At 40.5% G+C, this 27,662-nt stretch overlaps 3 protein-coding genes across 7 annotated transcripts in view; 1 reads left to right on the top strand and 2 right to left on the bottom strand.

Moving 5' to 3' along the window:
• Positions 1 to 413: 413 nt before the first annotated feature.
• Positions 414 to 12,816, bottom strand: LOC146566234 (putative monooxygenase p33MONOX). 2 transcript variants are annotated; one of them, XM_085289837.1, is made up of 9 exons: positions 12,664 to 12,816; positions 11,350 to 11,473; positions 11,169 to 11,235; positions 6,515 to 6,690; positions 6,330 to 6,441; positions 5,903 to 6,030; positions 4,231 to 4,334; positions 3,928 to 4,115; positions 414 to 2,892 (listed from the first exon to the last, which is right to left on the bottom strand). In XM_085289837.1, the coding sequence occupies exons 3-9, from the start codon at positions 11,191 to 11,193 to the stop codon at positions 2,681 to 2,683; spliced, it is 945 nt and encodes a 314-aa protein (XP_085145963.1). In that variant the 5' UTR covers positions 11,194 to 11,235; positions 11,350 to 11,473; positions 12,664 to 12,816; the 3' UTR covers positions 414 to 2,680. The 2 variants fall into 2 exon arrangements, with proteins under 2 accessions (XP_085145963.1, XP_085145964.1); XM_085289838.1 differs by having other exon boundaries at positions 414 to 2,889.
• A 1,971-nt stretch (positions 12,817 to 14,787) lies between these two features.
• LOC146566233 (general transcription factor II-I repeat domain-containing protein 2B-like) lies at positions 14,788 to 16,266 on the bottom strand. The gene has a single exon (XM_085287871.1). It carries the CDS (start codon positions 16,264 to 16,266, stop codon positions 14,788 to 14,790), a length of 1,479 nt encoding a protein of 492 aa, XP_085143997.1.
• Positions 16,267 to 17,542: 1,276 nt separating this feature from the next.
• Positions 17,543 to 27,662, top strand: part of pof1b (POF1B actin binding protein) — a 35,196-nt gene continuing 25,076 nt past the window's right edge. For 2 of the 4 annotated variants that reach the window (XM_085289835.1, XM_085289834.1), the window contains exons 1-2: positions 17,547 to 18,200; positions 22,799 to 22,879. In XM_085289835.1, coding sequence (XP_085145961.1) covers positions 17,805 to 18,200; positions 22,799 to 22,879 — 477 coding nt within the window. In that variant the 5' untranslated portion in view covers positions 17,547 to 17,804. Of the gene's footprint in view, positions 18,201 to 22,798; positions 22,880 to 27,662 lie in introns of all 4 variants that reach the window. The other 2 variants (XM_085289833.1, XM_085289836.1) reach the window with 2 other exon arrangements.

The raw sequence follows: 27,662 nt of genomic DNA, 5'->3' as shown, positions 1-27,662 counted from the left end.
GCTAACAAAAAGCACCAACAACAGCTGTATATAAAAGACCGTAGTTGTTTCTGGATCTATAAAAATTAAGCTAAATTAAATTCATAGTTATAAAACAGGAGACCACTATAACTGTAAATGGATCTATAATTGCAATAAACACTGCTGTTGAGTGTATCGTCTCAATCAGGAGTTTAAAGTCTGCAAAATGTTCATTTTAGAAATTATGGTAACATTTAGAGCTTAAAAGCACGATAAAGCAGAATGTGGGAGATAAACAACTATTACGTGATGTCACTGTGCGTATATAACTGTTTTTATTTTAGATATAAAATGAACAGATAAATGTAACTGTTCTGGCAGGAGGGTCCGTTTAAAATGTTTGACGAAACAGATTTTAAACACACACAATGAACACTTGACTCCTGTGTGGCTGATGAGAGTTTAACATTTATTCAGGAAATCCAGGAAAACTTCTTTGAACCATTAATTGGTAAAAAACAAAACAAAAAACCAAACAAACATTACTTCAGTCACTACTACAGAGTCACACGTACATACAGAGGAGGTTCGGTTCTGATGCTTCGGTCTGGAGGAAGATTCAAAGGGTCACACTTTAAACACAAACCACTTGTGAACATAAAAATAACAGCAAAAAAACAAAAAAATAGCTACACATCTAACAACAGTGTGGCGTTTGCTTTTGTGTCCAGGGTTGTTCACACAGGACCAAAAGGAAACAACATGTGACTAAACACCACAGCAGAGTTACAGGTGGCAGATGACATGGACTTTGAACTTTCCACTTCATGAAATCGTCCACTGCTGTGTTACAAAACACGCCAAATCTATTCCCAACAAAGGGACCGTTTCCACTTCATAACAAGAGTGCATCATCAGTAACTCCAACCAGGATCTACCTTTTCATTTAGCGGTGGAACTACAGCGCCCAGTATTTTCTAAGAAGCATAGCATGCATCATCCTGCAGAGACTTTGCATATAACATCGATAATTACCAGTAAGCTACCATTGTAGGACCACTAAGAGAAGTAAAATAAAACCTTGCATTACATTTACTTCCTTGTATATTAAGGCCTTTTAGAGATGAAGAACATTTGTTTGCACACTGTTGCAACTGGGGAGAACACCCCCCCAACAAAAAAAACTGCCAAAAGCAGAAAGAGCATCGGTGAAGGTTTCTGCAGGATGCTCACTGGGCACACATCAGCTAATAAGCACTAACTACAAACAGGAATTCTTCCCATCGTTTAGCTTTTCTTCCTAAATTTACTAAGATAGTTTTTTCTCATACCCAAAAAGGGAATAAAATCTTTTGCAAAAGAGGAAGTGGAAAAAAAACAAGCAAACTTCAATCTATACATTAAATATCCCACAAAACAAAACAAAAACCATTTTCTGCAAAAGAAATAACTGGAACGTTTGAGGAGCCTGACAATTTTCCTGAGACAAAACTTGTTACAATATAATTAGAGAATCGTTGTCTGTTTATTTTGTCTGATACTGAACTGCACCCGAGAAATTTATTATTTATTCATCCCAAAATGGAAGAAAAATATTTTAGTGACAGGCAGAACATATCAGAGGAAGCTTTAGCATCGTTACCCTGGAGGGCTGCGTGACAGCAGAGGGTCTGGGGTTGAGTTAGAAGTTATGATGAGGATAAAGTGCGTTAGTATATGATACTTATAAACTTGGATCGCAACCATCTTCAGTTTCAGCTTCAGCTTCACCAACATAAGCTCCTCACTTCATTGTGGGGTGATTCATGCTGACCTGGTTGGTCAATGCGTTTGATTTTACATCCAAGAAACACTGAATATGCATCACGGTTTTCTTTTTTGTTTTTCAAATGTATATACCATGTTTGTTTTTAAATGGGAAAGATGGTGGACAGCACAGTGGTTATCTTAAGTGGTTAGAGCTGCTGTTAAAAGGTCCCATGAAATAGTTTAAGTTCCACAGTTGATATTTCAAAAATATTTACATAAAGCTGCTCACCCCCAAATCTATGGAGGAATGGGAAAAGTCATTACCAGCATAATTTCAGGTCAGAGACGTTTAAGCCTTTGGATAACGGGGGGGGGGGGGGGGGGGGGGGGAAGATCTAAATTGAAACATGATTGCAAGAGTTCTTCTCTGGCAGGTCAGATGATAATCAGTCAGTTAGTCAGATTTACTGGTTCACTTTTATTTTGAGGCAAAACCACAAGCTTGGATTAACTGACCAAAAACCAGATTATTACAGTAATTAAAGGTCAAACGTGATTAGGAGGTCTGTCTGTAAATTGTGATGTTTGACCGTCAGTTTGGGTGCTTAGCTTACAGCTCAGCCACCCTGCCACCTAAATTAGACTAAGTGGAGGTTTGTTTACAACGTTCTCCATCAAACTCCTGTGTGGCAAATAGTGTTGCACTTGCAGATCCAAGGCAGGTACTTGGTGGGTTAAATTATGGCTTAACGACAGAAATTTATACAGGACTGTTTAGGCAGTGCAAAATCTGTTGGATTTATATTTGGAAGAGTAACCGGACCTCGTTAATAACCTAAATACGGTAACATTTGAAAAGATTTGGACTTAAAAAAAGAAAACAAGGAGAACTGGAATACACTGAACTAAGCACGAGGACGTCATCATTTCATGGGACCTGTGGTGTCTGTGCGTCAGGCAGCTTGCGTTCTCAGAAGCCGGAGGGCGTCAGGATGTTCATATCTCTCGGTTTGAGCTTGTGTGTTCGGGTTCCATGCCGCCGACCCTCCACTGTGGGAATCTCCATTGTTGGTGGAGACACCTTCTGAATGGAAGCGCTGTCGGCCAGTCGAGCCTGCGTCTTCATCACCTCCATCGGGGTCGGCTTCTGAGCGCCACGGTACGCCTGCAGAGCAAAGCCTGCTGGGAAAAAAAGATGATAATACAACTTGCAAGAGGCTCAGAAGGTGGTTGATATAAAGTGACAATATTTTAAAAAATTAAAAAATAAAAATCAATACATTTTAAACATTTTACAACATGTGTCCATAAATAACGGTTTCTTTTTAAATTATTATCTCTTTGAATTCATTGTCAGAGCCAATTAATAAAAATAAATAATTCCCATTATAACACAGACACACAACCCACACCACCAAAACCCCCAAAATAAAACAAACACACCCAAAACTACTTCTCCATCTTCAAGAAAACCCCCTCAGCCTAATTTAATCTCTTACCCCCCCCCCAAAAAAAAAACAAAAAATAACAATAGTAGTAATAATAATAATAATAATAATAAAGAATCTGATTCTCCCACCACACTATAAATATAAAGCAGCTGTCTGTTTTTTTGTTTTTTTTAACAAACTCTATAAAAGTTGTGAAATTCTGAAAGAAACGTCTTTTGAAAGAAAAAAAATTCTTTAAGCTGTAAAAAATCTCATTCACTCAGGTCCCTGCAAACATTACTTTTCTCGGGTTACCTACCGAAAGTCATCCTGGGAAGAAGATTTTAAAAGTCTCTGATTCAAACTGAACATCCCACATGTAAAGACCTAAACGCAGTTTCTCAAAAGTCATCAGTGAGCTGTAGTTTTATATCAATGCAATGAAGAAATCTCAGCTCGCCATTGCTAAAAGTCAATGACTGATCAGTCTCTCAGGGTTGTCAGCCCTGAATGTTGTTCAGTGTTTACTGTCAGTCTGAAGTTCATTCAATCACCCATTAACCCCACTCCTGGACTGAACTGGTCATATGGGCCTTTGTTCTTCCATAGTGAGGGGTTATTTTAGTTTCTTACCGCAGCGCTTCATGTTTGTACTCTTTATTTTGTTTATTGAATTGAACACGTCTCATGGGAATTCTGAGGAGAACCTTTTTCGAGTTTTGTTTACACAAGACAAGCAAACAGTCAAGTCATTTCCACAGGCTTCAAACTGAGGCTGTGCTGTTACCTGCAGTTGTGGAGTCTGATCCCAGGTCAGAGGTCGACTTATGGACAGGTGGTCGCGGTCCGAAGACACCCCATCGTTCCACTACACCTCCTCCTCCTCCTCCCCCGACGTCTACTCCAGCCATGTCCAAACTGCTGTTGGAGGAGGAGGCAATACTGAGCTCTGAACTCGAACTGCCGAACCAGCCTCTTCACAAACACACAAAGTGTAAACACGGTTAGGTTTTTAGCATTTATCACATTGTTGGGTTTAGATGGGCAGGCTGATAACCTGAGGACACTGAGTGTAAGTGTGTGGTTGTACCTGCGCTGTGATTTAGGGGAGCTGTGTGGTGTGTTGGATGGAGTGGAGTGGGCGGAGGAGCTCTGGCGCTCTTCCTTGGCCTCCATGCTCTGGATCTGGAGTTTCTACAATAGAAATAACAAAACACACTGTAAACCTTTGACCTCTGTGAAAATGTAACAGTTACTTTACTCACTTTGAAACAAACATGCTGCTTGCAGGGCAAATGCTTTTATTTGTATTGTATTTATTTTTATACCAGGGACAACACATAAATAACACTGCATTTAAACAAAAATGCAACCGACACAGTATATGTAGGACTTCTAGCCACAGCTAATTTGCAGACTATGACCCTGGTTAGGCTTTTTAAGGATTTGTAATAACAAGCAACTAAGGCAGAACACCCTGAAGCACGGGAAATTGAAGAGAAAGAGGAAGTGTTTGAAACAGCAGTTCCTCCAAAGGCAACGTCAGGTCATCATTGGATCCTTGCTAAATCCAGAATCAATATTTAAAATCCTCCTCCTCACATATAAGTACTTGAATAATCCTTCCCCATCTTATCTTAAAGACCTTGTAGTACAGCATCACTCCAACAGAGCACTTCTCTACAGTGTTTAAAAGTAGAATGGGAGGCAGAGCCTTCAGCTATTAGGCCTTCTATTCTGAGGAAACGGCTCCCAGTTTAATTTGGGAAACAAACACCTTCTCTACTTTTAAGATAAGGCTTTTGTTAAAGCATATAGTTGGGGCTGGATCCAGTGACCCTGAATCCTGTCTTAGTGACGCTGCAATAGGTCTAGGCTGAAAGAGGTTTCCCATGATGCACTTCACTCGCCTCTTTCACTCACTAAGTGTTTATACACCTCTCTGCATTTAATGATTAGTGATTATTAATTTCCACCTCACTCCTACAGTGTCACTTTTGTCCCGTCTTCCTCCCATCATTCCCAACTGGTCGTGGCAGATTGCTGCCACTCTCCGAGCTTGGTTCTGCAGGAGTTTTTTTCCTGTTAAAAGGGAGTTTTTCCTTCCCACTGTTGCCAACTGCTTGCTCATAGTGGGTTGTCTGATTGTTGAGGTTGTCCTCTCTGTTATTGTAACAATATAAAGCACCTTGAGGTGACTGTTGTTTTAATGTGGCATTATATAAAAAAAATTAAATAGAAGTTTTATTGTTACTTTCTTCCAAATATTATGGTCTCCTGCACGTGTGCATGCGCATTGGCTTCCTTTGTTAGTTTTCGGTTCCCTGCTGGGTATCATCTATGTGCAGTCTATTGTAATATCATTCTAAAAACAGCTGAGCCCTTTGATAATAAACTCCCACTAAAACAGTAGAACTGGTGAGCCAAACAAGAATTAAATGATACAGCCTAAAACCAGTAACAACAGGTGCAGCAGCTTACTTCTGATGATCACGAATGGAGCATTGGATACGGCCATAAATGATTTTTTTTTGATTTAATGCATATTTGCTGATGACTCGCACTGGTCTTTTCTCAGTGGGAATTTATGGATTCTGTTCCACATTGCACATTTAATTGGTGGAAACAGTTATGCGAGCAATCTCGTTAGCCATCAACCAGGTTGGTGGCATAAAGTAAAAATTCAATTCAAGGCTGATTTAGCAACCATGAGAAATAATCAGCTGCATTTTGGGTGCACACGGAATACACGTGTGTCTGACCTGGATTGTTTCGGGCACGCGATGGTGATGTCTCGTTTCCTCAGCAGTGAGGCCTTTGTGGGGTGTGTAGCCGGTGTCAGAGAGCCCTGCCGTCTGCTCAAACTTATATACGCTATCCTGAGTTTGCTCTGAAACAGAGAAAAGCAGTTTGATTCTAATGTGAATGCATTTTCATGCACAATTATTATAAATTCAAACAATGAGTAAACAAGCTACTTTGTACCAGAACTTTTTCTGTAAGTTTGCACATTTTCTTCTTCCAAATTAATCCTAAAGTATTTAATTAAATTACATTGTCTGTACCACTTCGTCCAGTCCATGATGTAAAATTATTTCTGCTATAGTATTTGATCAAACTTGTCAAGAACACTCACTCAGATAAATGCACCCTTAATACAGAATATCATCATTAACAGGAGTAACATACTGTTGATGAGAGAATTCATGATGATGGAAGAAGCCTTGGTTTTCACCACAGCTTGTGGTCTAGAGGCTCCAGTGTCCTGCGCTGCAGACTGACTCGCATCACTCTCATCCTCCTGGTGAGAAAACATCATCAGCACCCACGCACTGAAAATACGGGCAGTTTAATAGTAAAGCAGCGTGTGTCACCTCAGCCAGGTGTGTGAACTTCCTTTCGGGTATGATTGGTCGTTTCCACAGGTTGTTGATACTGATGTCATGAGGCGGTGTGGACATGGGGGCCTCCAGATTATCGTCATAGCTGATGGCACGCCGGGTCATTCCGACAGGAAGCTTCATCCCACCCATCCCAGATCCCTCGATGGCTGCAAACACAAAAAATAATCCCAATGGGGACTAAACACCAGCTCTCCCTCGTCTAGTGCAGTCTCCAAAATCATTCTGAGATGCGTTTTAGCAGGATTTCCCACATTCACTGCTTGAGATTGTGGTTCAATCTTCATATTGTGTCAGACTGTAGCCCTGAAGCTTACCTACAGGTTCATGACAATGCATATCCCCTACATGGTCAGTTCAGACATAAGCTGACCTTTTACCTGCTCAGAACACGTCGTGTTAGACTGTGCAGTTGTGGAAACGCCACAGCTAATTATCTATCATGTACCCTGCCTTCTGCCCTCTCCACCATGCCTAAAACACATGGATTATTTAAAATACTATAAATATTGCTAAGGCAGAAAATCCTGCTGTGTGAGAAAAGACACCTGTGGATACACCCTGACCCAATTCTCCCAATCCCCCCCCCCCAAAAAAAAACCCAAACAAAAAACAAACCCAAAAAACATGTTTGGTATATAAACCTTAGAACAGTGCGCATTTATAGGTTTTCTAATGTTTACATCATATTGATTGACTGTTGAGAAATATCTGCTACTGCTGGAAGTTCCAGTTTCAGGCAAATGTTGTGATAAGCATCTGTTTTGTTAATGTTCGTGTCAGGAACAATAATAAACCATAGTACATACAGATATTAATAGTTGATGAACGTGTGTGATTCAGCGTGGGACTCACTATAAATGTGTTAACTTGAAATCTGCTCAGCTGCGTTTGGTGGGGAAGACAAAACAATGTGTGCAATCCTTTTATATGTGAACAGGAAAATGCTGAACTTTTTGCACATTAACATGCAACTGAGAATTAATCATACGGCATCCTGGCAGTTACCCTATTCACTTCATCCCAGTGATGTGAAATGAGTGGGGAAACTATTTTGGACCTACAGAAGTTACAGTCTATTACATCAATTTACTAATAAATCAGTATCTCAGTATATTTGTATATGTGTCTGTTCTTTGCCTACTTCGACAATCATTTAGCTTATCAGCTTCAGATAGAGAATGTGGTTGCCGAGGGGGGCTGAGAATGGTTGTTTGGATGAGCTGCTGTAAGCTGTTCTGTTACCAGAGATATCTGGAGAGCAACTGCTCAATGCACCACTCTGTGTGCAGGGCATTGACTCCCAAACTGTAGGGTGGGCGTGAAGCCACTGTGAGTGCCTTCATATGGACAATGAAGTGGAAAACATGGAAGTGAAACAAAGGCAAATTATTTGATCATTTTTTAATTCTCTCCCTGTAAGGATGAGAGATGCCAAAATTATGCAATTTTTCTCAGCAATATGCTGCAAAGACAAGCGTGCTGATTAGATATTCAACTTCATTTTATTCAATTAAGCATCTGTGAAGTATGGTTTGCTGCTACAAATCGAAGCTTAAAATATGCCACATTTCTCCCCAAGTTTCATTTATTCTGCATGACTCATTTATAAAAAATATCATGCTTTAAACTAAACTCTGTAGAAAAACAAAAACAACTCCTGATCTCTTAACCACAACTAAGAAACCATGACTGGCAACAGTCACATGCCAACAATTTGCATTGGGAGGAAAACTTGAACATATGCAAAAAATAAAATAATGAAACAAAGCTCAAAAACTGTATAAAGAGGAGAAAGTTACGAACGGGTTGTTAAAATGTAACTTTCAGGAGCAATGACGTCAGAAAGCCCGTCATTACCCGCAGCAATTTTCACACCTTAAAAAAAACGAAAAAAAACTAACAAAAACAAAACACTTTCGTAAACATAGTTAATGTTTGCAAAGAAAAGGTAAAAAAGGTATAAACTCAAATCCATGTCCTCTCTTAAACCTGACCTTGTTGAATTACAGTGGGGCAAAAAAGTATTTAGTCAGCCACCGATTGTGCAAGTTCCCCCACTTAAAATGATGACAGAGGTCAGTAATTTGCACCAGAGGTACACTTCAACTGTGAGAGACAGAATGTGAAAAAAAAATCCATGAATTCACATGGTAGGATTTGTAAAGAATTTATTCGCAAATTAGGGTGGAAAATAAGTATTTGGTCACCTCAAACATGGAAAATCTCTGGCTCTCACAGACCTGTAACGTCTTCTGTAAGAAGCTTTTCTGTCCCCCACTCGTTACCTGTATGAATGGCACCTGTTTGAACTCATCATCTGTATAAAAGACACCTGTCCACAGCCTCAAACAGTCAGACTCCAAACTCCGCCATGGCCAAGACCAAAGAGCTTTCGAAGGACACCAGGAAAAGTATTGTAGACCTGCACCAGACTGGGAAGAGTGAATCTACAATAGGCAAGCAGCTTGGTGTGAAAAAATCAACTGTGGGAGCAATCATCAGAAAATGGAAGACATACAAGACCACTGATAATCTCCCTCGATCTGGGGCTCCACGCAAGATCTCATCCCGTGGGGTCAAAATGATCATGAGATCGGTGAGCAAAGATCCCAGAACCACACGGGGGGACCTGGTGAATGACCTGCAGAGAGCTGGGACCAAAGTAACAAAGGTCACCATCAGTAACACACTAACGGCAGGGAATCAAATCCCGCAGTGCCAGACGTGTTCCGCTGCTGAAGCCAGTGCATGTCCAGGCCCGTCTGAAGTTTGCCAGAGAGCACATGGATGATACAGCAGAGGATTGGGAGAATGTCATGTGGTCAGATGAAACCAAAGTAGAACTTTTTGGTATAAACTCAACTCGTCGTGTTTGGAGGACGAAGAATACTGAGTTGCATCCCAAGAACACCATACCTACTGTGAAGCATGGGGGTGGAAACATCATGCTATGGGGCTGTTTTTCTGCCAAGGGGACAGGACGACTGATCCGTGTTAAGGACAGAATGAATGGGGCCATGTATCGTGAGATTTTGAGCCAAAACCTCCTTCCATCAGTGAGAACTTTGAAGATGAAACGAGGCTGGGTCTTCCAACATGACAATGATCCAAAACACACCGCCCGGGCAACAAAGGAGTGGCTCCGAAGAAGCATTTGAAAGTCCTGGAGTGGCCTAGCCAGTCTCCAGACCTCAACCCCATAGAAAATCTGTGGCGGGAGTTGAAAGTCCGTGTTGCTCGGCGACAGCCCCAAAACATCACTGCTCTCGAGAAGATCTGCATGGAGGAATGGGCCAAAATACCAGCTACTGTGTGTGCAAACCTGGTAAAGACCTATAGTAAACGTTTGACCTCTGTTATTGCCAACAAAGGTTATGTTACAAAGTATAGAGTTGTATTTTTGTTATTGACCAAATACTTATTTTCCACCCTGATTTACGAATAAATTCTTTACAAATCCTACCATGTGGATTCATGGATTTTTTTTTCACATTCTGTCTCTCACAGTTGAAGTGTACCTCTGGTGCAAATTACTGACCTCTGTCATCATTTTAGGTGGGGGAACTTGCAAAATCGGTGGCTGACTAAATACTTTTTTGCCCCACTGTAAATCCACCTGACACTTTTGCACTTAAGCAACAACTGAAAATTAAATTTAAAAGCATAATTTAAAATATATAAAGTCTAAAAATATTAAGCCAGCACTGACTTTTTGTTTTGACCCGGACCCAAATGACAGTCTCCCGTGTTAAAAAGGGTCCATTCATCCACCGCAGCCTGCTCCTTACACTGCTTCTCTTTATATCAGCTCACCTGACTTCTGAAGGCAAAACTTCAGAAGAACGCCCCCCACCCCACAAACATCAACCATGTGTTAGAAAGCTTTTTCAAGTTTTCCTTTTGGTAAAAAGCCTCGAAGATAATCATCTGTAACATGTTAAAAAAATAAATAAATAAAAGGGTTGTGTCATCTGTGGACACAAAATATTGCATTACACACCCACAATTACCACTTGCGACACTAGTTTTAACGTTTTTAAGGTTATGACATCTCAACTATGTGGCTGGTATGATATGTAGCGCTGATCCTGGAACAATATTAATCATCCAGTTGCAGGAACAACACAAACATGGGGAAATCCAGTATGTCATACTGGCACCATGAGAACTAAACCGTAAACCTAAATGTAAGGCTAAGGGTAAGTCCAAAAAAAAAAAAAAAAAAAAAAAAAAAAAAAAGAGTCTAACTTTTAACTTTGTCTAACTGACAAATGGCTTCATTCATGTTGCTTGGACAAAGCTTGTTCAACCACCTTTCAAGCAGGAAAAAAATGATTCATGTAGCCAACAACTGCAGGTGTCCTCTTATCAAAACAGCAACTTCATGATTGCCTGCATGTTACACATCTAGAGGAAATATACTTGTAGCTAGAAGTATTAAAACAAGGCTTACACTCTTCCCAAACAGGCAACAATACAACGAAATAAAAGCCTTATTCAGATGCTTCTACATAGCTGCAAGCGCACTATTCTTTCTGCATACATGAACAGAATGGCCCAAATCTAACAATGGAAAACTAGTCCTGACTGAAATTTGAATACTCCTGTCATAGGAATTACTCACCTGGTAAATCTCCAGAACCAGACATGGTTGGAGTAAAGATGAGGAACAAGTTAGACCAGAATAGGACCTAAAAAAGAAGAAAGGAGATTCAACATGTGTTTTTTCCATAAATATTTACCCCCCTCTGATTAAAACAGCAACTCATAAACAAAGAGTAGAACAGTGGTTGACAGGCTCCTACCTTCCCGTTTTGCTGCACTGGTGTAAACTAGGTGGTTTGGTGGGTTTTGTTATGATGGTTGGTGAGACACACAGAAACGCCTCTGGCAATGCATTGTGGGAGAGCAGCAAGGCCAGCAGAGCAACTACAGAGACACCAGAGTTCAAAAGGTCAGCTGTGAGAAATTTCAGTTTGAAGGCAAACCCTTGTTACACTAAATTAAGAGAGGTTGAACATCCTTCGTCGAATACGACAACAATACTTTATGAAACTGTAATGTTGTAAAAAATGTATTTTAAGGCATGAAAGAGCGCAAAACCAACTATAATCTCAAAGTGAAAGAGAAACATCTAGTGCTACCGAGAAAGATAGTGAAATGAATGAGCACAGACCATTATCCTGTTCTGTAACACTGACATAGCCACCGCTTGCCTGCAGGATTATTCCAGAGGATGATTGCAGACAGGCTGCATTACATAATCCCTGCTGCAGCAGCAAGGTGCATGCAACACCGGTAATGACCACTTCAAAATAAAAGCTTAGATTTCAATCAGGCACACGCTGAAGGTTTCCTTAAACACATATTTCCTACCACATGGAACAAAAACATGCACGCCATACCCTCCAACACTGTAAACACGACGGCTGGGAGGATGCAGAGGTGACTGACTGGTGATCTTGGAAATAAACAAACTGCGACCTCTTCCGGGACAATTTCTCAAACTATCATGCAGAAATTTATCTGTCTAAGAATTTCAATCACAGGGTGAATTAAAAGAAGCTTAAAGCAGATATATGGAGAAATCGTCACAGGGTTAGCCGTAATAAAGGCCACTGCCCCTGCACACGCAGAACTCCACTGAGGAAATTCGTATTTTATAGTCTATTGTTATAAAGGTAACCGCCCCATGCCTGTACAATTGCTTTTGGGATAACATATTATCATGATTTTAAATTCAGAAGCTAATGAGCCAATAGCATGCCATGAGATTCCTGCACGCCGATAATGTGCAGGTCAAAGAGAATAGATAGGTCTATAACAATTTAGCACAGCTTCACTAAAACTGGTGCAGTTTGGCACGTTTTAAACCTTCCCGAATTTGAGAGTGGTTGTTACATATTCACAAAAAGCCTAGCACTGAGTTTTTCACGTTTACAAAACAAACCAAAACCTGCCGCATAGTTCAGTTATTTATTTTCTGAGTGGAGTCTGGCGGAACGAGATAGCGGAACCAGTCTGAGCTGGACAAAAAGACACAAAACAGCTGACGACTGACGGTATTTTAAAACGGTTTTATCAGCAAAGTTAGCATTGCTTTGTTTGCCTTTTCTTACCGGAGGTAATGACGGCTTCAAAGTGACGACTGAAATATGGATGACCCTCCAATGTCGACCAGCGCGCGAAGAGAACAACAGACTTGTTGGGTAGCAGCCATTATTGGGTTCGATAAATAACAGCCGCTTCCTTGACGGTTCCCTTTGCTTGTTCTCGCGCATTCTCATCTCATCGCGAGAATTGGCCATCACACGTGTGCCTTTCCGTACTTGAGAGGACACTGTCACAGTCATTGGGTGTAAAGCAGTACCTGTAACAGTACCGGTAACTACAAATAAAAACAATTTCTACTTCAAAAATCTTTTTTTTCTTTGTTATGTTTTATTAAAATAACCTCTTATATTTTGGAGATTAAATATGCAATAAAAATCCTAATAATAATTATCTCAGAAAAGTGTTGCCTGCCCACCTCTCCCATAAAGGGAATTTATACATACAACAACAACAACAACAACAATAATAATAATAATAATAACAACATTTATTCAAATAAATATCTTGAAGTTGCACAGTAAATATAACTTACAGGATATATTACACCAAAAAAAAAAAAAGTCCAAAAGCTACATCTCAGACTCTACAGGTTTCAGTTAGCATGCTAAATGTTCATGCGAGGGGAATTAGAAAAATACTAAACAAGTATGGTTTGTTTGGGAAGGTTTCAAGGAGAAATCCTCTTCTTTCTCTCAAACTACAACAAAAACAACAACAACAACATGGCAGCACAACTTAGGTTTCCAAAGTTACATGTGAGCAAACCACAAGACTTGTGTGACCAGACCAAAGTGGAGATGATTGGCTACTGTCTTAATTCAGTAAGCCAGCAAAAACAAAAATAAAATAAGGGCAAACATTATGAAATAAATAGTATTGTTAAACAGAAAGGAGACAAGAGGAGAGGAAGTGAAGAAGAGAGTGTGTGGAGAGTGATGATTTGTGACAGACAGCAGCAACAGTGAAAAGAAAGGTTTACAACATGGTAGTGAGAATTGCTATGATGGATGGTTTGGAAATGGTTTTTACACTTTGAAGAAGACAGGAAGTCGAGCTGGAGGTTGCAGCGGTGAAGATGTTAGAATTTTCATTGGAAGTAACCTGAATGGGGAAGGTGGATACATCAGAGGGACAGCCCAGGTAGAGCAGTTTGGTGACAAAAGATAGAGAGGCAAGCCTGAGCTGGTTTGGACATGTGCAGAGGTGGAACAGAGGAAACACTGGATGTAGGATGCTGAAGGAGGACACGCAGAAGGTTGGTGTGGCACAGGAGGATGCTAGGGATAGGGCGGGATAACCTGATGATCAGCTGTGGCAACCCAGTATTACAGGAAAGAGTGCAACAGCATGGTTCAAGATAATGCATCTTATTAAAGAGTTATATTATTAAATTGTTTAACCAGCATTTAAATGCTAGAAGCAAAGAAATATCTGTTATTTTGAGTAAAGGCAAGAGAAATAATGCTACAAAGATTAATTTGCAGAGTTATTATTATTTTTATTTTATCAAGTCTCCTTTTGTATAAATTTAAAAAGAAAGTAAAGTTACACTTTTCAAATATGTGATTATGTAAATCAGGGGTCACCAACCTTTTTGAAAGTGAGAGCTACTTCTTGGGTACCGATTAATGTGAAGGGCTACCAGTTTGACACACACTTCTCAAATAACAAATTTCCTCAGTTTAACTTAATTATGTGTTATCATTAATAATTAATGATATTCATCTATGTACGGACACTAATTATGTTAATTATTTTTCACCATAATTATAAAGAATGCAATTAGGAAACAAGGTAGGAAACATAAATATCAATATGCAACGCTTTATTTCTATATATCTTTGCAAGTATTTACATTTTGAAGTGATCACTTCTACAACATTTTCACTTACCACTAACAAATTTTAACAAATCGTGCACTGTTACATACATTATTTTTCTATGTATGTAACATACAAAAAATCAACTTTCAAATTTTACAGAACTTTTCACCAAATTGGCAGCATTTTAAAGCAAATTGTCACATGTTACACTTAACAAACACATTTGTTTTTCAATAATTAAATTCAACTTTGACATGACACTGTAATGTTGCCACTGAGAACATCTAATATGGCTTTCTTTGTCTGTTAGTGGGAAACCTGGCATTGCATGCTGTTCACCAGTGTGTTGTAATCTGGGGTATAACTTGACACTGCAACTCTGAGTGAGTCTTGCAGATGTGCATCGGAGAGGCGTGTTCTGTGTTTGTTCTTGATGAAGTTCATGTCAGAAAAGGCTGATTCACAAAGATGGGTTGAACCAAACAGGCTGGCAACCTTCATAGCTGCTGTGCACACACCACTGTACTTTTCTGTGTCAACAAGGCACCAAAAGTTTGGTGCACCCAGATAGGCTTTGAGGTGGACGTCATTTTGCAATGTTACAATTTCGATTTCCACCTGTCCAGTATCCAAGCTGAACATTGAACTTAGTTGCTCAGCAATGCATGTTGTGTCCACATTCATGAAAGGATTGGAAACAAATGAGACACATGGCTCAAGCTGATCAAGGTCACAAAACCTGTTCTCAAACTCTTGACCAAGTCGGTTTATGACTTGAGTGTACTTTTCTGCAACTTTGTCAAAAGTCTCAGATGCAGAAGCATTGTCTTTCAGCACCATCTGCACAGAGGGAAAGTGCAGCACCTTTTTTCTCTGTAAATGCACAGAGAAAATGTTCATCTGGGCTTTAAATCCATTTAAAGCACTTATCATGTCAGCAACAGTCTTACCTTTGCCTTGCAGCTCACAGTTCAAATGGTTCAGTTTCCCAGTAATGTCTGTTAAAAACACAAGGTCAAGTGTCCACTCAGTGTCCTCCAGCAGAGATGTGTCTTCCCCTTTGGATTGCATGAACTCCTTGATTTCACCCAAAAGTGACAAAAAACGAAGCAAAATCCGTCCCCTGCTGAGCCATCGGATTTCCGTATGTAGTAGCAGGTCACCATATTCAGCTGACAGCTCCTCCAATAGCACCTTGAATGTTCTGTGCTGTTTAGCTCTGGAGCGGATGCTGTTTATGATCTTCACGACGGGAGTCATGACGTGCTCGAAGCCGATCACCTTTGCGCATAACGCCTGCTGGTGAATGATGCAGTGGTAATGCATGAAGTTTGGGAACTCTGTGTCACCTTTACAGTGAGCGATGAATCCCGTATGTCGGCCGATCATAGCAGGAGCCCCGTCGGTAGTCACTGATACCAGCTTTTCCAACGGTACCTTTTTCTTCGCGAAAAACTCCTTCACCGCGTTATAGATGTCAACTCCCTTCGTTGTTGTCTTTAGCGGCAGTAGTGTCAGAAGTTCTTCTTTTGTGGAGAAACCATCAAATACCATCCGGATAAAGACCATCAGCTGTGCTGTACTGCTGCTGTCGACGGACTCGTCACACTGGATGCTAAACCAACTGCACTTTGCCAGATCCTGATCCAACTGATCGGCCAAGTTCCCGGACATAGCCGACACTCTTCTAACAATTGTAGTTGCCCCCAGCTGGACATCAGAGAGAGTGGAGATTACATCGTTTCCATATTTCTTGTCTTTAAGCACAGTTTTTGCAATTATCATCATTGCTTCTTTGAAATACTCCGTCTAAAAATGCCTTCTTTTTCTTAATCATGAAATGTGTAGCTCTAAATGAGGCTTCGGTTGCTTTTTGAGAGTTTTTCACCGGTCTCGTGAAAAAAGACTGCTGTTTGCTCAAACCTGCCTTTAATTCGCGGGCCTTTTCCGCTCGCAGTGTGCTGCCCTTTGGGTAGTTAGCATGGTAGCTTGTGTGACACGTTCGGAAATGTCTCTCCACGTTGTGCCGCTTTGCCGTTGCCACAGTTGCCCCGCAAATGAGACACACGCATGAATCTTTCACAGAGGTAAAAAAGAACTCTTCCTCCCATTCACTGTGAAAATTATATGTTTTCTTCCTTTTTTCCGCCATGTTTTCCTCATCTCCTCACCTTTGCCTTTGCTGGTCTTCACGGCAACTGTTTCCGTGGAGACCAGCTAGCACTAAATATTAGATCATGATCTAATATTTAATAATAAACTTTTTTTTTTATATATTATCTCTAACAAATTAATGCCAATGCAATTGTGATAAAAAAAAATAGCAAGAAAAAATAAAAATAGATGCAGCTTACTGGTAAGTTGTTATGGTGAGCTATTTTTAGAACAGGCCCGCGGGCGACTCATGTGGTCCTTGCGGGCGACCTGGTGCCCGCGGGCACCGTGTTGGTGACCCCTGATGTAAATGTTAATAAAAACACAGCTAATGAGTAAAAAATTGTTACAAAACTAATAATACTGCAAACACTTCTACACTCTGCCTTTGGTCAAATATAATTTTACAGCCGTGCTGAACATTTTATGCAACCAATTTCACATAAACAAAAACTAAGCAACATCTTATTGTCATGAGTTTATATATACTCACTGATTTACTAAAACCTGTGCTTACATTTGAACTTACATTATGTGTAATTGTTTTAGTTGTTCAGTGTTTGTCTGTAACATAAGTGAGTGTTTGTCTCCGCCTAGCGGCTGACTTGCATCATTTTTAATGTCTAACTTCACTGGCTACCTGCATTTTCTTCAGGTACAGCCTATATAAAGTCCAACCTGACATACAACACATTAATGAAGGGAGAACACCTCTTCAGCATTTAGCACAGGTGTACAGGTAAAGTGTTTGGCGGTGTTGGAGGAGCATGCAGCACACATTCCCCGCACAGCCAAGATCAGGGCGTGGTGGTAACTCGTTTATTACAGGTTACAAACTATGTGGCCATTGAGACGAAGCGCAGTCAGTTTGAACTTTGTAGGTCGTGAGCAGCGTTTTCGCCCTGCGCCCTCCCACTTTGTGGCGCGCACACCAGGATTTGCATACAGAGGAGTAGAGCGCCCGCCTCCCTCAAGAGTTTGGTTTTCCTTTCCAAGCAGTACGTTTCTGACCAGACTTTGCTCGGCAGAGGTGGAAGTTAAACTCGGGTGGATCGACTCCTCCGCCCAGCCAGCGCTGACAGACCTGCTCTGTTTTATCCCGCTGTGCGTTTTCCCCACTTCAGCTGTCGCTCCGTCGGTTTTGTGACGTTCTGGGCCGATCCATCAAGATGTCTCAGATGAACAAGAAAACGATCACGACGACGACCAGCTTCAGGAATCTACAGGCCTCTCCGGAGCCGATGGTTACAAGGCTTGTCTCCCCCAGCCCTGTGTTCTCCGGGAGCTCCGTGTCGTCGGTGACACCGATGTCTCAGGTGTCTCAGGTGTCCGCGGTGCCGTACGCGGTAAACGGCGCAAGCTATGGGACGTTGCGGTACCTGGTCCCTGTGCAGCAGCAGCAGCAGCAGTCCTTCGTCCTGATGCAGCAGCCTATGATGCAGCAGCCTATGATGCAGCAGCCTGTGATGCAGCAGGTGGTGTCCCCGATGTACCTGCAGAATATGCAACAGCTGAGCATCAGCAACCAAAACGACTACATGTACCAGGATCTCAGCATGACAGAGGTGAGGTCATGCGCGCATTCAACCAGTATTCCCCCCACAACTCTTATTATTTAGTCAGTTCAAAAGTCTAAGAAATACCAAAAAAGGAATATGGTTTACTGACAGCAACTAAGAATGAAGATTTCTTAAGATATGTTATTTGCAATACCCACAATAATCACCCACATTAAACTCTTCTTTGTTGGTGTGATGCAAAACACCACAGAGAGTTTCCAAAACATGAGATCCTTGCAGAAGCTTCATTAGAAATCAGATATCTTCAGGCAGCACTTTCAGGGATTTCTTTTTAATATAAAAATTACTTTTTTCCACCACTGCTTTTATATTACTTGTGTTTGTTTTCCATGTGTGTTTGAAATTAATCATCTGACATTTTAATGACCACTAAATAACTCATTATTGGTTAACACAACAAAACACACCTTTCAACTTTTCATGTATTTTGAAATGTATTTTCTTTGGACGCCTGGAATGTAAATGTGTCTCTAAAGCACATTCGGTTATCTTCTGTTATTTACATTAGATATAAATAAACTAGACATTTTTCATACTGTTATACTGTTATATGTTTGCATTTCCCCCAAAATAATTTATTTAACACAGTACAGTGGGCTACGTACTGACTGATTTCACTCACTAAAACTAAGCGTTTTACCCATTAGAGATAAAAACACAAGCATAAAATGCTAAATATGAGTATCAGTACAGATTTGGTGGTTTTGATGCAATCTACTAGATCTTGTGTTGGTATAAATCAGTTTCTGCTCACACATGGCTGTTAAGCATCTTTAGATGGGTGATTGGTTTAAGTTGCAGTCAGCTATCAGAGCAGGGAGGCTGCTGTGTGCAGATAGTATGGGTCAGCCATCAGGAAAGCATTAGCCATGTAAGCATGTTCCTAATATGGCATCAGCTTCTCATTTCTCTCACTGTGCTGTAAATTTTCTCAAGGCTGAGGTGATGTTTGTGCAGTTGAAGACACTTTTTCTGATTTGCTGGCATGAAGGAGGAATTTATATTTTTACTATGTAAATATAAAATTGAGCCTTTCCCATTTAATACGGACGATCGTGGCTCAAAGAGTTGGCAGTTTGTCTTGTAACCGGAAGGTTGCGGGTTCGAGCCCCGGCTCGGACAGTCTCGGTCACCTATCACCTACTGGTGATGGCCAGAGGGGTCGATGGGGCGATATGGCAGCCTCTGTCAGTCTGCCCCAGGGCAGCTGTGGCTACAACTGTAGCTTGCCTCCACCAGTGTGAGAGTGAATGAATAGTGGAATTGTAAAGCGCCTCGAGGGCCCTGAAAAGCGCTATATAAATGCAATCCATTATACTGCATATTAGTGATGGGAATTCTGGCTCTTTCGGCTTGGCTCACTAAAAAGAGCCGGCTCTAAGGGCCGTTTCGTTCGCGACCGACACATCACTACTGCATATGCTATTTTTTTTAAGTGGGGTTTAGCAGAGTGAAAATATGTCATGTGTATCGCTTCATTAGATTAAAAACAATATGCAGAGTAAAGTAAATATCCAGAATAAAGCCAGAAATCATTTAGTTGAAAATTCTTTAACATTATTTTATGTCTTTAAAGAAATGCATGAGTACATAAATACTTACTTGTATTACAGCAAGAACTTCTGTTAATTATATACAAACACAGAGAGCACAACCAATCGCTCACATTGAAGCTACACATGGAGGTCGTCGTACCGTGTCTGCAAAACATCTTCTAGAAGGGGGCTAGTAGACTTGTTGAATAACTGTTAGTAGTTGAGGTGGGGGTCTTTTCTTTAGATTTAGATACTCTGATTACAGTATTTAGTTTCCTTAACTGATTACCCAGTAAATTATTGCTGTGCTGAAAAGGCAGATAATGTATGACCCAGATGTTCAGGCTTCAGGCTCCTATTAAGGCACTTTTTTCTGCTCTTAGCTCTTTATTTTCCTTTCTAACTGACCTCATAGTCATCTCAGGCACATGACTCTGGCTGTGAGAACAGCAGCACCATCCACTTGTAGTTAAAATCATCAGTTTGTAAGGTGAAGCCAATTAGAAGAAGCCACGGGCTAACTGATGAATAACTTTAATGGTGAAGTATACAAAGCTACTATAGTAGAGGTAAGAATAAAGTGCTTTAAATGTCTTGCATTATCTCCCCACATTTATTCAAGGATTAAGGAACTTTTGCCAGCTCGGCCCATTGCCAGTAAAACAAACAGCCTAGAGCTCGGTCGCTGGCAAAATACGATATGGCATCATTAGCAGTACGTCCTCATGATCACTACCAAGTGTGCTCTAGGTCTCTTGAGTTTTGCCACCTGAGTACACTCAGCCTGAGCTCCGATTTCTCTGAATCTTAATCTTCCTTGATCATTTGTTGATTTACGAGACACCGGTGTGGTCCTCCAATTCCCAAAGTCTTGCCAGCGAACATTTCCCTGCTCCAGTAATTGCTTCCTGAATATGTTGGCCTCTGTGCCTGCAATGGTTTACACAAGGTTTCTGCTGCAGGCTGAAAACATTTGAATTATATCAGCTTTCTACATTTTTATCTGCCTCTTTAATGATGATTTTATTTCATATATCTAGCGTCAAGTGCAGCAGAATTGAAAAACTTCCTCTGCGTCTTTTTTTACTTTGGCTACTTACAATTTCAGGCTCATTCTGCTGCTTAAGCCACTGCATTGAAAGCTAAGTGCTCACACTGTGTGTGATAAAGAAGTGCTGCCACACCCCGTCTGACTGCTGAGGCGGCACGCCCTGACTTTTGAAGACTCATTTATTGTTCCACCTGATGGGATCTACATCTGCTCAAGTAGACTCTGGTGATCGAGTGTTTAACTTCGTCTTTCGTTTTTTTAATTATTGAAGGAGCTGAAGCTGATTTGTTGTGCCAGTAACTTACAGGACTTTCACTTTAGAAAAAGCTGCCATGCTCTATAGTTAGCTCTTAATGACTGGAGGCTGTGCATGTAGTATAGTAATGTAGTAGTACTACATGCTGTATTTGACCGTTTATCATTTTTATGTTACTCTTGGCACTCGTTTGCATTGTTTATAGTTCAAGTAATCATCAAAGGTGTTTGTTAACCCTTTATTGACCAAGATTCATAAAGGCCTCAAATACCTATTTTTTATCTTGGCTATAAAATTGTAAAAAGATTAAAATCTCATCATTCAGGAAAGTAAGGGAATAGAAGCAGACATAGTAAATCTAGGCAGAGGGGATTCGTTCTGTCTGTGTTCAGACAACAATACCTTCTGAATGTCTTGCGCTGTCATTATACACTGATTATTCCCATACAGCCTTCTTTCTTAAACTGTTTAATTTTGTCTCTGTTGGAAACGGTAATGAAGTTGCAGTCATTTAAAGAGGACTTGTAAAATGGGCTTGCTAGCAGGCCCATGGTAGATAAAGGGTTAAACATCATTTTTGAAACAGTTCGTTGTCCAGACGTCTCACTTTAATAGGACTGACTGATTAGGAATGGGAATTCGAGTAACTTACAAGAGCATCCTGGAGAATTGCACACAACATATCACAATTCAATGCCTCAGTGGGCAAGAAAGGAAAAAATAAGAGCCACAAAGTAGGGATTCTCATGGGTAAAGCATGTTTCATTTAAAATACAACATCTGGCGCTGGTGTATTGGTGTACCGATTTGTTTTCTGATTTTTAAAGCATTGCAAAACTTTTAATTGGCGTGTGCATCCGTGTATACTTTTATTATCAATAGATTCATGGGGAAAAATAGCTGAGCATTTCAGATTTCTACTGTGTCTTAGCTGCAAACCTCATGACCCATGGACCGCTTTTTGTCTAATTCACAGCTTGTTTGCCTCATTGGAATGTATTTTGATTTTTACTGGCTCGGATTCAATTTTTGGTTTTGTTAATGCCTTCAGAGTGAAAAAAAAAACAAGTGTCAACAATTCTCACAATGTCAGGAAGCCCTTTTTTAAAATTTCTAAAGCATACAAGGCTAAAGCAGCTGTATTCAAATTTCTGGCATGTTGTTGCTGGGTAGACGCCCTCAAATGGGAAATAATAAGCTTTCTAATTTTTCCAAGTTGCACTTAACTTCCCAATGAGCTCCATTTATTTTGCACTGTTATTTATTAGTGCTCTGAACTGGATATCCTGAAGGTCATGATACAAAATCACAAATTCAGATTTATTTAAACACACTGTATGTTGGACATAGAGTTTGTATACCATGTAATTATTTATTTGAAGAGTACAAGGAAGAACCTGGGAAACGAATAAGTAAAATGGGGTTGAGTGTTGTAGGACAGTGAGGCCATGTTTGGGTCTAGCAGAGCAAGATTCATGTTACTAACGGGCCTCAGCTTCTGACTGCTCTGATGGCTCAGTTTCAGATTCAGTTTTTTCTACTAGTGGATTCATATTGCATCACAGAGTGGTGCAGCTTGTTTCAAACAGGGCTTCTCAAAGCCCAGTATAAGATAAATGATGATTATTTTGATGGGGTTCAATGGGTTTTATGGGTGTCCCAAGGACTGAGGTCTCTTGTAGTTCTCTTTATGTCTGACAGTCTCTTCTTTCTTCTCTCCCTCTTTTGCCAACTGTTTCAGAGCACCAGCAGGAAGTCTTCATCTGTGTTCAGCCATTCAACCAGTCCTATCAAGAGCCCTGCGACAAGTGTTGAGGAGGAGGTAAGGACCTCACATTCACCCAGTCACAAAAGCCTCCTTACTGGGTACAAAATGCTCTATAAAGCAGAAGTCTCTGTACTGCCTAAGCATTAGCTCATCACCAGGGATGGGTTTTTCACGATTCCGATTCCATTTTCGATTCTGTTTAACGATTCGATTCTTTATCGATTCTTTTTTTAAAAAGGAGAACACTAAGGTCGATTAGCTTAGAACTTTGTTTTATATCTTCTCTTTGAACAAGATAGAAATTTAGAGGTAACATGGCCTTACAAACCCAGCAGTGAGATCTTAAGAGATCCACAGCCTACGGCTCTTCAATGGGTGTCACAGGGTCCCCAGGAAAAAAATTGTAAATGTAAAATAATAAAATAAATATTCTTCTGTAGCAATAACAAAGTATAACATAAATTATTCTGTAGCAATTACACAAGAATATCCAGTAATGTCCCTGCCTACAATTAAACACATTCACTTACCGAAAATCGAGGGCATCTGCTGTGGCAACCTTTGACCACAAACTTAGACACTGCTCGGTGACATTCGTCTATCCTGGCCTGAAAGGAGACGCTACCGGTAGACTGCAGCGAGAACTGCCAGCATCTGAGCCAGCCAGACTCTGTCTGTCTCTCTCATCATAGTCACCTAAATGCACAGTAATGGCAGGTTTTGTAATAAGGCAGATCGCGCTAACATAATATGCACTGTTAGTTGATTATTTACCTGCCGCATTAATGGGAGAGGACGTGCGAACGTTACCGCTGCTGCTGGGTTGGATTTCACGAGTCTGGAGCGAATTAAAAACATGACATTCATTTAAGGTCATCATGTGTTTTGAGAGCAAATGCTTTTGCATATTCGTAGTGTTTCCTCCCTTAAATGAAATATCTACTTTGCAAGTATTGCAAGTTGCCCTGTTGTCATCCGTTCTCGTAAAGTATAACCAAACTTTTGAGCCTTTGAGCCGCTTAGCGACATGTTTCCTGCCAGGTAAATGACGCTCCGCAACGTGGTGACGTCATTCGGGGCGACTGGAATCAATAAGGGAATCGTTTGCAAAAATGGCAAACAATTCCAAGGAATTGGAACAGTGGGAACCGGTTCTCAACAAGAACCAGTTTTCGATACCCATCCCTACTCATCACTGATTTTAAAGCTACAAGAGCACAAGCTTCAAATCTATTTAAAGTATATTTAGTTTGTTTCATGGTGTTAAGATGAATGAAAAGTGCAAATAATGATAAGAATAATATTTGAAAAAAGTCAGCAGCAATAGGAATACAGGTCGAAACTCCACCAACAGACATTTCATGTCAGTGATGAACACATCATTAGGCAAATGAGACTGTAGCTTGTTATAACAAGTCAGAGGTGGGTCCATTGTCTGACAGTGTCATTTCAAGATTAAAAAGAAAAACTTAGAGAGAAGAGGTTTTGCACCACACCACAGTCTAGTTCAACAGGTTCATGCTGCAAGCATTCAAGAGCAAGGAAACCCCCAAACTGTGTTTGACATGTAAACGCAAAGGATGGACTGCATTACAGTTATATACAAATTAAATCAACAGTAATTCAACATAAATGTGAAGTTGTGAGGCAGAGAGTGACTGGACAGTTAAAACGTTTAAATCTATCTTTTGTTTCTGCCGCATTTCAGCGAATATTTAAACATGTACATTAGTTGTGTGGTTAGAAACATGCTGCACATTGATGTCTAATCACCGAAAGACTGTTTGCTTGTACCTGAGCATCAGCACTGATGCAACAAAAAAATAATCAAAATTTAAACCCAAAAGACAAGACTTCAACTTGTTATGAATCAAATTATGAATTTGATAATCTGAACACAGAAAAATCTGATCATAGTCCAATATTTTTGATACAACAATTGTTGGTTTCTGTCTGTAGTTACAGACACTTTGAAGTCAAAGCTGTTTCTTCAACATGAAAATTGAAAAAGACGGAAAAATGCAGAAGGGGTGTGGAGTTCGTCTGTCAGTTAGGCAGGGACACACCCATCAGTCTCAACATGGGAACACTAGTTCATCAAAGTACAGTAGCATAGCAAGTGTTTTCTGTTTTTTATCTGGTTTTGTTTTAAAATGAATTCAGCCAGGGGCAACTCATTGCACATGCATGCTTTCTGTGCAGGCAGCAACGCCCTGCTTTACAGTCACACTGTTATCACAGCACTTTGTTCGTAATCACAGGACCAGAAACGGTCACAACATTGACAAACCATGCTGGGTGGGTGTGAAAATTGAGGTGTGTCTGGCCACTTCCCAGAGGCCTTTGCTGTAGGTGGATGCATTCTTTTGATTTGAACCTGCAGTGTCATGTATATGGCTGTTGTTACAGGAGGGAGGATCTTTGATTTATCGAGCTGGTGTGGCATTTTTTCTTGGCACAGCCGAAGAAAATCCTGTGTATCTAAACACACTGTTAAGTCTGTTAAGTCCACTAACAAATTAATCAGCCAGTCCACAGTTATGTAATACTTTATCACTGACATATTTCCACTTTTATGACCTTTGACTTGTTTATTGTGAAGGTAAAGCTGCTTTTGACCACTTGATAAAAAAGAAATGGCTTGTGTAAATGAAACCCTAGTTAACTATTCCAATGCTGTAAAACTTTGCAATTCAACAAATATTGTACCAGCCTGATTATAGGTAGCTACATTGCCTTATAAGCTTACAGCATTGTCATTTGCATGTTTTGATAGTCTGATGAAAATATCACAAGCCACTTTTTATCAGCATCGGTGAAGCCTGTCTGGTCAAACTCATTCACTTCCTGTGTTCTTTCTTTGCTTTTATGACTTTTTCATCTTTTTCTATGTCTTCTTTGGTATTTTTGTCTTTTTCTTCATTTCTTTTCACTTAATCTTAGAATAAAATGGTTTGATATGAAAAGGTAAAACTTCGTAATCACAGTCTTTGCTCGTACATCAACCATCTGCAGAGTGTCCTGGAGTTACCCCTGCCTCTAATCTGCTTTCGCTCCAACTTGCTCGCAGCGTTCTTTCCCGTCAGCTCGTCAGTGACAACTTATTACTAATCAGCTTTTCTTGACCTGCTTGAAGAATTCTTTCTTGATGATTTCATTTTTAGTGAGGATAAAGTGACATGAAGCAAACTGTGGTTGACCTGACTTTTTTTTTTCTCAGAAAAAGAAATGTCTGTCAGTCTGCTCCTGACTTTAATGATGGTTTTCATTTTTAACATTTTTTGAAGTCATTTGAAGCCACTTTGAGCACAAACGCCACTCTTACTGTGTGACACATTCTTGGAAATTTGACTAAAACATTTCTCAACACACAGCGTGTTTGTAATGAACACGGACCCACCGGTGAGGCCGGAAAGATTGGAGGGCTAAAATTGTCCATCTCCGTGGGAGGGGAACAAGTTCAGAAAACAAAACCCAAAACATGATGGATTCTTGTAGTGTGCAGAGACGGCTGGAGTGCTGTTGAATGTCACGGAGGCCTTTTGACCTTTGTTATCTGAGGACTGAAAGACATTCCCTGAGCACTTGAGAGCGGTGGGGATTGGTTATTAGATGCAAATGCAGATGCTAATTGGCAGACTGGTCATTTACCTCTCACCTTTTTCCATATTCATCATCAGCCATAGCGCAATGAGGCTGCACAGTGTGGATAAGAGGTAGAATCTGAAGCGTAAAGGGAAATTCACCCATGAGCTGCAACCTCCAGGCCTGAAAAGTGAAGCCAATGCATACCTGCTAGAAACTGCAGTTCTGCAGGCTGACTCCAAAGGCACATCAATCTTGTTAAAATGCCCATCTATACAATAGAAATATGCACACTTAAAGCACGATACAAAGAGCTGTAAAGGGCTTTTACTTTAGGGTAAGGTAACATATATACATTTAAATACTATGATCTGACTGTTAGATGCACAGGCGGTTACCTCACATCTGTTAGATTCTAACAGATGTGAGGTAACTGCCTCACATCTGTGTAGGTTCTACATCATCCAGGTAATCGTTGAGCGCTTGAAATGAAGAGAACTGGACTTGTGTGTTTCACCTCTCATCCAAAAGGCTTCTTCAGTTCTAAATGAACTGATAGAGAGTCCCAGCTACTCTTTTTGGAGGCTGTTCACATTTTTGTTTTGGTTTGAATGAAGTCATGTTTCATAGGCTGTACAGTGTGTGACAGCAGCAGATAAAATGTTTCCAAAAGCAACACGACGCGACTGATTAACAAAGAGTATCAGTTAACCCTGAATGGAAGGTGTGGCATAACTGAATCTTCTCAAGATCAAACTCTGTTTTGTAGATCTGACTTGTATCAGGCGCCTACAGAGAAGAAAATGAATATAGCGCTTCCTTTGCACTGACCAGGTAACCATTACCGCTGTGACCTACATCATGTTTGTCACCAGCCAAGTCTCGGCTTAAATTCTAGCGATAAACACGGGAAGATCAAAGGAGAAAAAAGTTGCCGGACCAGTTTTGAAAATGTTACCCACAGTGAAGAAAAACATTTAACCTATTCTCTCTCACACACACACACGCAACATAAACAGACTTCCACAGGCACGCAAGGGACGCTTCTCTAAAATGCATCACTACCTAAAATGCTGCTGTCACAGAGCCAATCAGCGTGCAGTGACCGTAGGACACTCTACACCGCTCCACTGCTTTGCATGCAAATGAAAGTTTACAGTTGCAGGTCTGTACAGGCTGAAGTTAAAATTCTATATATTAGCATATTTATGACCTGGGAGCGGGTTTGACTGTGACATCTGGTGCAATGAAA

The sequence above is a fragment of the Mchenga conophoros genome, linkage group LG10 (assembly GCF_057382185.1).
Source record: "Mchenga conophoros isolate Kocher_MC1m ecotype Shallow Benthic linkage group LG10, M_conophoros_male_GT1.1, whole genome shotgun sequence".
Classification (NCBI taxonomy): domain Eukaryota; kingdom Metazoa; phylum Chordata; class Actinopteri; order Cichliformes; family Cichlidae; genus Mchenga; species Mchenga conophoros.
Note: the sequence above shows the minus strand (reverse complement) of the source record. Positions and strands in the feature narration are given on the sequence as shown.